Below are 13,846 nucleotides of genomic sequence, written 5' to 3' on the forward strand. Positions count from 1 at the left end.
AGAATTTCTAAATCTATACAAGAAATACATATGAAATCTCATTAATAATGTGCATGAATGACTATATATTATCGATCTCGATCAAATTTCAAAGGCACTCCGGGATCCCCTTAAAAGAAGAAGTACGAAATAATACATAAAAACATTACTGAGTTTTGTAGATGGTTATACAATAGCAATCCCTTTAGTTTGTGTAATTGTATAATAAAATCTAATTTTATATGTAGAAAAATTCAGAAAATACTTAAAAAATGCATTTGACATTTTGTATAACAATATTGATTTTTTTAAATATCGCATGGAAAGTACGCGAAAACTAAACACCAATAATTTGAAGAGTTTTTTTGTCAATATTTCATGTATCTGATTCAAGTATCAACTATCGACATATTGCAAATGTTTTGTGACCTGCAGAACTCACAAAAGTAATAAATACCTGTTAAAACTGATTGTGCAAATATTTGAAAAATTAAAAAGAAGTACAATTATAATGTTGTGCAGCTTCTCGAAGAGAAAGAGTATCTCCGTATACACGAATAAAAAGAATAAGTGGAATGTTTTTTTATATATATAATATATATAGAAACAAAATATTTAAACATACGGTATACAATGTATTGCAACTAGCATTTAATAAAACGAAGATATTAAACAAACTACATAAAATTATATATATTTTTTGTTTTTCATTTTCTTTAATTATTAAAAATAATAATAAAAAATATTAACATTTAAAAGAATTATTATAAAAAATCTTTTAAACTTGAATAAAAATTCTATTGTTCTCTGTCGTGTAATATGTACATGTTTCTGTTAACACTTCTGTATTTTCTTTATTTCTCCAAATAATTCAACTGTAAACTAATAAAAACATTTTGCACTTATTATTATATACATTACAATCAAAGATTTACTGCCTGTTTTTAATTAAGTCTTTTAAACAATATAACCTGTAAGTAACCAAAGAATAAATTTCGCATGTTTTTTATTTTCAATCAACAAACGAAATATGCTATGCCTTAACAGTTTCTCATTAAGAAGAAAATAATTTTCTCCGAAAAGATATATCTTTATATATATATATATATCTTTTCCAAAAATATATATCACACATAGTTAAAGTAAAATAACTTCCCAGATAATCTGTACAAGGAATGCATATCATTGTTTCTTTACAAAGTTTCTTTTTGCATTTACCACGGCCTCCACATCGGATCGCGATCATCTACGCGCTCAACGTCGATTTCTTCATCGTCATCGGCATCATGGGGCTCATTAGTCTTATTCCTCGTCGTCGTTGTCGTTGTCGTCGTCGTTGTCGTCCCCATCGTCGGTGGCTGCCGATCCCTCAGACTCTTCGGTTTGGCACTGCAATTTACTGATAATTTCTCATCGCCGTTGACGAGCGACATCGAAACTCGGCATTGAGGCGTGGAAGCGACGACGGTCGTCGTCAACGCGTCCGCGTCGCGGGTCGCGCTGACAATTTTATCAGCGTGATGCGAGGATATTATCGGCGACGTGTTCGTGGAGAGTATCGCTGAGTCAATTTCGCCGGAGGTGCCGACAGGACAAGATGCCACGACGTTGGCGATGCGATCTAGATTGGCCAGGGTAGGCGATAACAGGTTGGCTTTCGGCTGAGGAGAACACATTTTTTGTTGTCATTAAGGCGCTCGTTAACACTTCGCGATCGTAAATCTTTGCGCTATTCCCGGATGACCTAATCATGATAATACTCTTTTTGCCATTTTTGGGCCCGGTTTCGTGACACGTATCGTGACTTCATTTACGCATTTTTTATAAGCCAAAATTAATTGTTTTTACAAAATATTATAATTTATTATACGTATGTATTTTCTAAGCAAAACAGCAAAAGTTTACAGAATAATGTAACTAAGAAAGATAATCATAAAATATCTGATTGGCACACATAAATAACGAAAAACTTTAATAATAGAAAACGTATTTAATATTAATTATATAATATGTCACAAACGAGATACCAAATATAATATGTCACAAACGGAGGATACCAAAATTTTTATGATTATAAACAGCAGGATTGAATAGTTATTGGTTAAAAATTGATAAATTGTAACTGAAATTAGTTAATTTTAAACGACTTAATTTTTAACTTTAACTAGTTATTTTTTAAATATATAAACTTAAAAATTTACCTACAAAAAAAGCAAAAATTATTGAAAATATTCCTATCTGAAAAATTAATATTTTTTATTATTTTTATAAACCTATAATTTACCAATAAAATAATAAATTTATTTAATAATTTATATTATAATTGTAACATAAAGAAATTTAATTTAAAAAATACGCCATTTAAATTTAACAAAATAATAATCCTTTGAAAATTAAATTTCAATTTAATTCAAGTTAATTTAATTTTAATATAACTTATAACTAAATTAATTTTTTATTCATGTAAACTTTTAATGTTAGTATAAATTAATTTTATAAGCAAGAGAAGAATTTACTTTAACTAACTTTGGTTTTAAAGAAATATTAACTTATTCAATCCTGATAAACAGAAATAATTAAACGACTGATTAATTATAACGTTAGTACTCAATTTTCACATTTTAATTATTAATTAGTGTTGCAATAAAATAGTTGTATCAAATGTAATTGCGATAAATTGCGGATTGCGACTGCCTCACGTAGTCTATTGTGCGTCAATTTGATATATTATATGCGACTCGTTATACGAGACATGTACCTTATATCTCATAAACGACAATAATTGGCGTTAGCGAACCGAACCGTATCATAAATGACGTAATACTTAATAACCGTTATTTAATAATTTCACCAAAAAGTGAAATGCCTCAACTAAAATGTCTCATTTTTTTTTTACTGCAAACAGTAGCCGCGCGCCGTTAACTACGATATGAATTTATGAAACGTGATCAGCGAGGAATGTGTATTTGTGCGTATGTGCTTGACATTTTTTACTCGGCCGCGGAACTCTCGCCTCGTTTATCCCCGTCGCTTTTTCCCCGTGCCGTATCGTCTCATTAATTACTCGCAGATCGAACACGATAATTACCGGTGAATTTGTTTGCCGGCCCGTTTGGAGACCAGCTGCGAGGTGTCTCGCCAGCCTCTCCGCGGCTTCACCTGGGAGAGACGAGAGAAATCTGCAGGCTTCTGCCGCGCAATGCCCGAAGCCGGACTGCCAGCGGCTCTCCGCGGAAATTTCGTCGCCGCTCGCGAACGTCGCAGATAACCCAGAGGGCCGCGACGCTTGCAGCTTCTGCAGATGACGCACCGTCAGCTCGAGGATATCCGCTTTCTCCAGCTTACTGATGTTTTCGCCCTCAGTCTGCAAATCATTTCAACTTTATTAAATTCATCAATTTTCATTATGTATATGCACATATCTTATTTTTTTCCCATAAAATTCGGATTTAAAAAGTGATAATTTTATAATCAATTCTGTTTTTGATCAGATTTTAAATTATAATCGAATAGTAATCGTTATATTAGTTACAATGCTCGTTGATAATTTTGTGCATCTGCCAAGTTAATTCTTTCGTTTCTAACTGATTTCATTGGCCATCTGTATCACTGTATCGCGGGAAAATAAATCCACAAAAAGAAAGATCTCAAGTTTTTCGTACTAGAAAAAAAAAGAGAAAAAGAGGGAGATTTAATGGCGTAATTCGGAGAAGACTATGAAGATTCGAGTCTTCCTTCTCTCGAAGACTTCAAATTAATGACTAAGAATCCTAATAGAAAATAAACATCTACTGGAATCTAAATTTAAATTTCTGCCAAAGCCGCTCCTCGCGATAAACCTTTGTGTAATAATTTCTTTGTTTCAAGAAATGCTTGTTCTTTTTTCAAAGATATTAAAAAATATTTAGATCTTAGCATTTAATTGATTTGATGTATTCAAATTAATTCAAGAATATTTATCGCCAAATCTTACTTTCCTAATAACGGCTTGTAGTGGCTTATAACTATACAGAAAAAGTCATTACCTTATTTAACGGACAAAATAATTTTATATAAACAATACATCTACAAATTAACATCTTGACATCGTAATAAACAAAGCTTTCTCATATTCTGAAAAAGTAGAAAAATATAAAACAGAAGAAGCATTGCAATTCAAAGCAGTCCAATTTTCGACCAATTCATTGCGGTAATAATACGGTCCATCAAATTAATAAAATTTTAAATCAAAAACACTTTTTATTTTGCTATTATAATATGTGAGTTTATAGTGCGCGAAAAATAAACTGCAATTGTGGTAAATATTGTAAATATGTAATCTATATAAATAAAAATGTAAAATGTATGTTACTCATCTAAGATCTCCGTAAGTTTTTCACCGATTGCTTTGAAATTTTGACACAATGTTGCATTCGTAACCGGGAGTGTTCTTATGGGGTCTGATTTTGGAAATACGTGTATTTCAAAAATGATGGCCATAATTTAATTTTAAACAATATTTTTTTAATGATATTTTTTTGTAATTTTGACACAGCGACGATTTTGACGACGTGTATTGAATTTAGTTAGAAGTACGCAAATAAATGAATATTAGATTTATTACTGGTCGTTTCATAAATGCAAGCCTTTAATTTGAGAATGTTTCTTTTAGCGTGTATATGACAATTTAAAATCAATGGCAGGATTTGAAATTTTGGCACAATGTTGCATTCGAAAATAGGAGTGTTCTTATGGAGTTTGATTTTGGATATACCGAAAAACAAATTAATTGAATACAGTGTCAAAGGCAATAAATAAATGAAGTAAGTTAGAAGTATGTGAATAAATGAATATTAGATTTATTAAAGATAAATAAATGCTTGAATGGTAAATTTAAATAATAAAGAATTTGAGAAAAATGTTTATATTAAAGGACAAATACAGGATATTAAAAAAAGTAAAATCGAACACTAATTTCAAAATAATTATAGATATGATATTAATTATTTTAAATTAAATCATTTTAAATTAAATAATTTCGAAATAATTGTATTGACCGGGAGAGACCGAGAGAGACGGGGAAAGACCGGGAGAGACGGGGAGAGACGGGAAGAGACCAAGACAGACGAGGAGAAACCGGGATAGACGGGGAGAGTCGGGGAGAGACCGGGAGAGACGGGGATAGACGGGGAGAGACGCTCACCCCTAGACTTCAGGTTAATGACTAAAAGACCCAACGGAAAATGTACTTGTTGAAGGAATCTAAATTTAAATTTTAAAGTAATTTTTCGCGATAAAGCTTTGTGTAAGCTTAGATACTTGTTTATTAAAAAAATTTTCTCTGTCTTAGATAAATTAGACACTCAATACGTTAGATTTGTTGTTCATGCCAAGTTAAAAAAAATTTGTAATTTTTAATATAAAACAAATGTTAGTCTCATTTCTATATCAAAGATATAAACACATTTTTAGCACCCTCCTAAATCTAGACCTGACTATGCCAGTGGGGATAATTGTTATTAAGATGATATCGTTACCGAATCGTAACGTTCGCAGGGCGGATTTACTTTACATCACACGGTTGTTCGTATCTACAAAAAGAAACGGAGACGAGCGACTCTAAAGGATCGTCGGGCACGACAGCGCTTGAGCGTGGAAAGCTTTACGCTCGCCAGTTCGCGACGTTTTGCGAGAAGAAGAATAGTATCCGGTCGGCAAGCACATTAAGCCGTACGAAACGTGCCGATCGGACCGGGTAATGTGCCGTTGGAAAATTAGCATGGTGAAATCGGCGGTGCCTTTCACGCTGATTCAGCGAATTACGCGCGAACGTAAGTTTCACGCGGGAACGAATGTTCCGCGCCGCGGAAAGGCGGTATATCGGTAAATTACCATCGGTGGCGAAGCACATTGTGGCGAACACCACTTAAAATGTAATGTACAGGAAACTTGTAATACCGCTTCTTTAATGCTCCATCGATTCGCGCGCCGATCGGTTTTTGAACTCGGGGAAACCTGCTTAGAAATCAACCCCCTAATTTTCGCATATATTTAACGTTAATCATGACTTTAAAGCTGAATTTTAATACGATGCTTCGCGTTTGACGATGAAAGTAATGCTTTAAATCACTAGAACAGAGAACACGCGTCTGTCCTCTTGTAAGTATTTTAATATCCTCAGAAAAAAAGACATAAAAGTGTAGTTTCGTATGTAGAATTAATTTGTATAATTAAATGAATAATTTTAGTTATTTAAATGAAAGTTCTAGTTACAATTACTAAAATAATTGCTTCAATTGTCTATATACAATCTATAGATCACAGAAATAGTAACAATTATATTCCGTTCTTTAATTTTTAGTACTATATATTACAAAATCTATCTAAACAGAATTAAAGAATAGATCTTGTTTTGTCTCACGTATAAAAAAACACTAAACAAGTTCATCAAATTCTTCAGTTTACCTGAAGGCTTGCTCGCCAGGCTGAGAAATTGCGCGATTGCGCTTGGCGCTGAGTATATGAAATGTAAATAAGCGACGCGGGGACACAATTATCATTAGATACGGCGATAATTGAGGCCATTTAAATATCACTCATACGGGTAAAGCGCGTGCAAACGCGCGGTCCGCTCGGCTACACACTGAATATCATTTTGTTGACACTCGCTCGCCGGGTGCAGGTTCCCACGCTCTGAGAATATTTAAAAGCAAAATCGCCTGCACGCGTAGTTGCGGCCGGAGAATGCGTTTCCTGCTAGGCGCGATCCGTAAAATTGCAGCAGGGGCGGTGACGCGCGAGGGGAGGGCACCTCGGTATCATAAATAGAGTCCGGTGGGAGTCGCGCAAGAAACACGAGTTTCCTCCGAAGGCTCTCTCGCCCGGCTCGCGCGGGAAGGAGAGGAAAAAAAAGGAGCATAGCACGTGCTCGTTGAACCAGGCTATGGTATCGGTATGCCGAGATTGTTGCGCTTGGAAATGGTGTATGTGTGTGCGTGGTGTCGCCACCTTTCCTCGCCGTTAAACAATTTATCTCGATCGTGCGAAAGAGAGGAAAAAAAAAGAAAGGATCGCGCGGAGTGAAAGTTAATTACCGCTGACAAAAAAGTCGCAAACGCGTGAAGCCACGTACCATTATTACGGGCAACTACAATCTTACGCGCAACTCGTAACGATCTTTCGCAAAACACCTGTTCAAACTATATCGATGCATCGGACTATATTTGATGAAATATACACGAAAAGTTTAAGTACGCTTGATAATTGTAGGTCTCTTGTCTCTTTCTCACTCTCTAAATTACAATCAGTAAAATCAGTAAAATCAATGAAAATATATCAACTTGTAATCTATTAATCAGTGAAATAAATATATTGATCTTTTAGTGATAATACATTAACTCTGAAGTCACAATTATTAAAAGACAGTGTGATTCTTTTACTCACTAATTATTACATTATGAGTATACCACTGCATTAAATCAGTGATAATATACTGATTGCCATTTAGGGAGTATTTTTAATCCTTTACTTTTATTCCTCATTTTGCATTTCTTTGATTTTTACTTCTTACTTTCTTCATTTCTTAATTTACACAAAGAAAATTCCATAGTAAAAATTACTACTACGGTAAATAGGAACCAAAGAAGTAATTATTAACATGTTTATTGTTTTTTACTAAATTACTATAGTATTTACACTACTTATGGTATAATACGTTGAACTTTCTTTCTATGATGACTGCTGTTGTAATTTTTATAAAATTATATAAAATTTTCTCCGTGTGGGATAAATGTTTTGTACTGCAATCATACTACTTTGTTGGTTAATGTTTAATACGCAGCTGTGCCGCGTTTCAATCTGTAATTACTGAATACTTTATACCGATAATAAAAAGCATCGAGACACCTACCTCCAGCGCGTCCACCATGAGATCCTTGAGCTCGTCGAGGCAACGGTTTATCCGCGCGCGCCTCTTCCTTTCCAAAAGCGGCTTTGTTATCTGGTTATTGAACACACATATTACATATTTTATTAATCAATATTTCTCGCGGCAGCTGGCTTCGAGCGTTCGACCGTCGGCCCGGGCCCGGGCGAAATCTTTTGCATCGCGATGTTCGATCGTTCATCACAAGGTAAATTGCTAATTTACGACGACGGCCGGGGGACGCAAAGGCGGGAAGTCGTGGCGGCGTCGAAGCGACAGAACGTAAGTAATAATCCAGCTACACACCGTCGTCGCTTTATCACCGGTTTCCATCTCCGGCCACTAATTTAAGTAAGAAATCTTCGATTTGTAACCTGGACGACAGCGACGAGCCGCGCGCGCGAATCAAGGTCTTGTTGTTCATCGCGATCGCCGACGAGAGGCGGCCAGAGCCTGATGATTTAGCTTCAATTAGCGCCCGGTAATTCGCTTCGCGCGTCATTTCTCATCAATTATGATTTCTTCGGCGGTTAAACCGCGAGAAGACGCGAGTGAATTTATGCCGTGCGACGCGCCAGGTGTCGAGTCGCCGAGGAAGGAGAAAAAGAATCGGTTGCCTGATAACCTCGCCAGATATTTGGCTATCGATTTATCGAGCAAGTCGCGAAAATTGAAATCATCGTATTTGCAATTGTTATGTACCGACGTATTCTTCATATGTACACGGAGAGAATTTTTTCTTAAAATTTACCTTCAAAATCTGGTAATTGTGTGACCTCGAGAAATTTTACTATACTTTTTAGTAAAATGTACTAAAAGTATAGTAAAATTTAGTATAATTTATTAAAAGTATATTAAATTTTACTAAAAGGTATAGTAAAATTCCTTGAGGTCACACATTATCCCACAATTACTAGATTTTGAGGGTAAATTTTAAGAGAAAATTCTCTCCGTGTATTATATTCGCGTACTGCGATCACTTTGATGCACACACTTGCTTTTGCTTATTTTATAAGTAACAAGGAAACGTGAAATTACGCTTAAAACACTAACTAAAGTAGACGCAACCATATTAGTCTTCCAACTTAGCTCGTACTATCGATGTTGAGTCACACGAAGCTAATTGATTACCGCTTATTGTACCAATGTTATCGCAGCACAACGCACTAATTAACCGTCGTTGAACTGCATCGATAAGCAATCGCGTATGCACACCTCTGCAATCCTAAAAATAGATCTCCGATGTCGCGGCAATTCGTGAATGCAACTCGTGTGCGTAGTTCGACTTGGATTAGAAAAGCAAGCAGCTGCGCGAAGTTACACAATCCCTCGCGTAATTAAATATTAAATATTACAAGCGGCACTCAATCGCCCGCCTTTATACATTTCTAATTCGCATTGCGTTTGAACGAACAAAAAAAAAACGCGGCATTTATTGCTTACGCCTAACTATATTGATCGCGATACCTTCTTGTACTGGTACGTTCTCGAGACCGGGTGGGGATAATCGTACGACATCATTGCAGGCGGAAAAGACATAAATCCAGGAAAGAAACTGAAAACTGCAAAAGAAACAATCGATATAAAGTACCTGTACCCCATATGGCCATGTACCCAATTTGGCTCACCTCCCCCCCCCTCATTTTCAAATAGTTACACAACAAATTTCACAGAAAACATTAATATATCGCTCAGGAAATCGATATGATGTATTTATGCTAGTTAATTGCTTAATACTTCCTTTCTATGGGTTGTAATCACACTTTATTCAAATTGTGTTCTCTTAAATCTAAAATTTCAGAGATAAATTTTTGCTTTGTGTAACTATCCTGTATCAATTACAAATATCCACAATTTATATTATTGTAGTTCTTTATTTATGCTTTTCAACACTGTATTTATTTTAGATTTTTATTAAAACATCGTGCTTATAATTAAAAAAAAACTCTTTGTATTGTGAAACCATTATGGCCACGGACACTACTAAAAATACAATACATCTTATTAATATACAAGAAAGATTGTTTCTTTATTTAATGTTTAATTCTTGATTAATATTTCTTGTCTTTCTCTAGTTAGTTGAAGCTTTTCGACAGGTAAAAGTTAAGATAACGCCTCTTGTAGTAAATAAACACAATTTTATTATTTAATGAATAGTTGGTGTAATTTTTTCTGTAAGTATGTTAATAAATGCTTAATTAAACATGTCGATTTTGTTATTTCGCATTTTTTCAAAATATTTATGAAAAAGAGGAAAATACATAGCTGGGCCACATTGATATATATGTAATCAACATGGCCCAAATGCTATTTTTTTTTAATTTTTATTATATAAATAATTAAAAATATTTTATTTTTTTTTTAATTTCAGAAATATTTCCTATTTTAAACCTGATCCTTATTTTTCAATTTTGTATTTATAAAAAAATTACAATAATCTTCCAAGCTTAGGGAGGAGGGGGAGCATATTGAGTACAGGTACCTTATAACATAAAGTAATTGAAAGAGACTCTACAACATAAAGTATCGTAATAACAAGAACTAATTAAAATCCTGAGAGCAGTCGTATAGGTATATAAATAATAATTCATAATAAATGTAAATCACGACATTGAGAAAAAAATGCAAACGCTCACGGTAGACGCTTCAATCTACTCACTTTATTAAATGCTACATATTTTCTAAAAATATCTTTGAAAGTCTTCTTTTTCATTTACAACTAATTTGTACAGCTTACAATCAATTTAGTCACGCGAGATTAAATAACGTTGCAAACATATAACTAGTAATTTAAAACAATCGTAAACGAAGCTATAATATATAACTAGCTAAATATAGCTAGTCAAACCGGATGGTAGATCCGGTAAAATGTGTAATAAAAATCTCGGTAAAATGTGTAACAAAAATCAAAACCAACTGCAGTAGCAGTCAACAAATTTATTTGCTAAACAAGAACACGTGAGTGTCATTGATAGCCGGACGATTAACTACGATTTATAAATCCGTAGATCAAATAAATCCGGATAACGTCGGCGAGAGCCGGCATTGGCAATTTCATTCACTTCGATCGCGTGCAACACATTTTGCATGCAAGATATTCATTTATAAAATTGATATTCGTCTATTAATTGCACAATCTAAGAAATGTCATACGCAAAAATTAACTTTCTCACCAAAGGTAAGAATGATCGTTTTATATCAAAAGGAAGAAATTTAATTTTCCACAAAAAATATATTAAAAAAAAAAAAAAGTATATAAATGTATATAACTAATAAAAGTAAAAAAAATATATATATAATTTAGAACGGAGAGTGTACCTTCGTCAAAACTGACGGCACCAACGGCAGCCGGTCAGCAATCGGAAATAGCCATTTGAACCGCCGTCGTTGAAAACGCGTAAAACGTTGAATCCCGTTGCGCGCGTTTTGTTTATCCCGTTTAACGAATGGACAAAGCCGCACGGAACGGCGCGTGCGACGGTATTGTCGACTCCCCGACGAGACTTTTGCCAAACAGTCCGATCATATCACGAACTGATTTGCCCCTACGGCGTCTTGCCGCGACATTTCACGTCTCCCGTGTCGGAATGTAAATGAACGAAATATCAGGTAACGCGTGTATACCGACGACACGCCGAGCGGATTGACAGGTCCCGGACGGGACCGGCTGACATTAGACACGCAGGCGGGTGCACTTGGTGAGGTCTCTACACCAACTGACTCGATGCTCTCCGCCTGCCATTCCGGCACAGGCTACCCTCACCCGGCTACGAACCCTCCGGAGAAGCTACTTTGGATAGGAAGGTCGCTCCAAATGCTTCGCTGTGTGCTGCGTCTACCCACACCAGCGTGCGCGCGCGCGCACGAGCAACCGCGCGTATCGATGGGCTGACAAAAACACGAGAGGCTGCACATGAGAGAATAATTCAAAGTCAATATAGTTCAACGGCATTGCCGAATCAATTTTATCAAGCTTTCTCACGACGGTCGCGCGAGATCCTTTATATAGGAGAGAGTTGCCATATGTGTACCACTTAAAAGATTTTTTGTTAATGCAAATAAACATTGAAAATTGTAGCGCGATCTTTAAGGCGCCTGTTATATTAAATCTTTTATTAATAACAAATTAATATATTATAAGCTTTTTTGTAACATGCTTCAAAAGATCGTATCTCTTTCGAAAATGTTGAATTTATGAGTGAAAATAATTTAAAATGTAAGAATAATAAAAAGAAACAATAAACTAGTGCTATTTTATTTATTATTTATCAAATAAAGAAAACATCAAATATTTAAAAATAAATTAATAATAATGATAATAAAGTTAAGTGAAAAAGAAAATAATGAAAAGGACATTGAAATAAAAGTAGATCATAAATAGGGCTATATAAGTAGATAAAAAGTTTAAATTAATTGTATTTGATTTTTTAAAATACAGATAGCATGCGCAAAACAAGACATAATCTGTTAATTTTTTGTCTACATTACTCATTTCTCATTTACTTCATATTTTGATTACTAAATATTGTTTATATTAAGTAAAACTGTAAAATATTAAAGAGATACAATGTAGTCAGAGAGCTTTTCGTATTTATAAACTTTTTCACCTGATAAATTAGAATAAATATATTTAAAATATATTTATATCTATTATATTATATTATATTAAAAATCAGATAAAAAATAAAGTATTTTGTTTAAAAATTGTTGATTACTAGCGTGGATTTTAATTTTGATTTTGTTCGCTCATCAACCGTACTGAAGAAAAGTCTGATGAAATAACTACCAAATGTATTTTATTTAGCGTTTTGATGCAGTGTTTAATAAATGCCGACCAAAATAACAATGATCAACTAATTGATTATAATTAAAAAAAATAAAATTAGTGTTTAATCGATATTGTTTGTTACGTTAACGGAATAGTCGATAAAAATTATTTCAGCTTTGGTAACGATTATTTTAATTATTATTATCAGACTTTTTCTTTCAAAGTGACGTATCGCGAATAAAAGCGGTTAGTAGCCGCTGTTTAGGCCACGCCATACATACGATAATTAATGCCCTGCATGGCAAATGGGATTAGATTACCAATTTTACACGCGCGCCCGTGGGCGCACGCTCGCGTCGAATTTGTTTGTAAAATATAGCGATCGTGCCGAGTTTGCAACGCGCGCCCGTCGTAACACGAGCCATCGCGTTCAGTGAAAGCCAAGCAACGTTCAATCAGAATGCCATTACCACATATCCCTCGATAATGAGGCGGAAACTGCCGTGGCACGTTTGGCGCTTCTGTAGAATGCGCGATCGTGTTACGCGTTCGCCCAATGTTTTTCCCCCTTCAGATACCGAGAGCTTGCGACTGCAAACAGCTGTATTTCCAGACAAAACTTGATATCCCTTTCCGTACCCAGCGATAAAGAAGCAAACAGACGAGTTGTGATTAGGGAAGTGGCGCAAGAAAACCGCGATCACGTAGCGCATCTCGTAATCACGTGCGTAATTTCGCGAGTTCTTGTATAATCGTACATTAAATATTTTCTAAACGCGAGATTGCGGAGCAATTTCGTAAAACCCCCAACCTCGGGCTATAATATATAATTATGGCGCGCCGATCGTTCCTCAGGTATCGTTTCCGTTTCGCCAGCAAATCATCAACGTCGGCAGTAACGATCCTTCTTTTTTTATCAGTCGCTGCTAATTAATATAGCGCAGGAACCGAGTCGTAAACATCGTAAAGCGCGGCAAAAATGTCGTAAGGAGCAATACGTCGTCCCTGTGATTGCGATAACGTGAATCCGAATGAGCAGCCAGCCATAATCGCATCTCGCAACTCTAATATTATCGTATACCTAAATTGTAAAGTAGCCCGCCGGTGATTATCTCTTCATTAGCATCGAGCTTGTCTTAATGCGACTACGACGACGACAGCTGGTTTTCCCCGCGCAAAAATGCCGCTCTTTAATC

At 35.1% G+C, this 13,846-nt stretch overlaps 1 protein-coding gene across 1 annotated transcript; it reads right to left on the reverse strand.

Moving 5' to 3' along the window:
• Positions 1 to 968: 968 nt before the first annotated feature.
• LOC105831127 (enhancer of split mgamma protein) lies at positions 969 to 12,127 on the reverse strand. Its single transcript, XM_012671040.3, has 5 exons — positions 11,201 to 12,127; positions 9,350 to 9,444; positions 7,868 to 7,957; positions 3,068 to 3,343; positions 969 to 1,640 (listed from the first exon to the last, which is right to left on the reverse strand). Exons 2-5 carry the CDS (start codon positions 9,419 to 9,421, stop codon positions 1,194 to 1,196), a joined length of 885 nt encoding a protein of 294 aa, XP_012526494.2. The 5' UTR covers positions 9,422 to 9,444; positions 11,201 to 12,127; the 3' UTR covers positions 969 to 1,193.
• Positions 12,128 to 13,846: the final 1,719 nt, after the last annotated feature.

Source organism: Monomorium pharaonis, chromosome 2 (genome assembly GCF_013373865.1).
Source record: "Monomorium pharaonis isolate MP-MQ-018 chromosome 2, ASM1337386v2, whole genome shotgun sequence".
Lineage (NCBI taxonomy): Eukaryota > Metazoa > Arthropoda > Insecta > Hymenoptera > Formicidae > Monomorium > Monomorium pharaonis.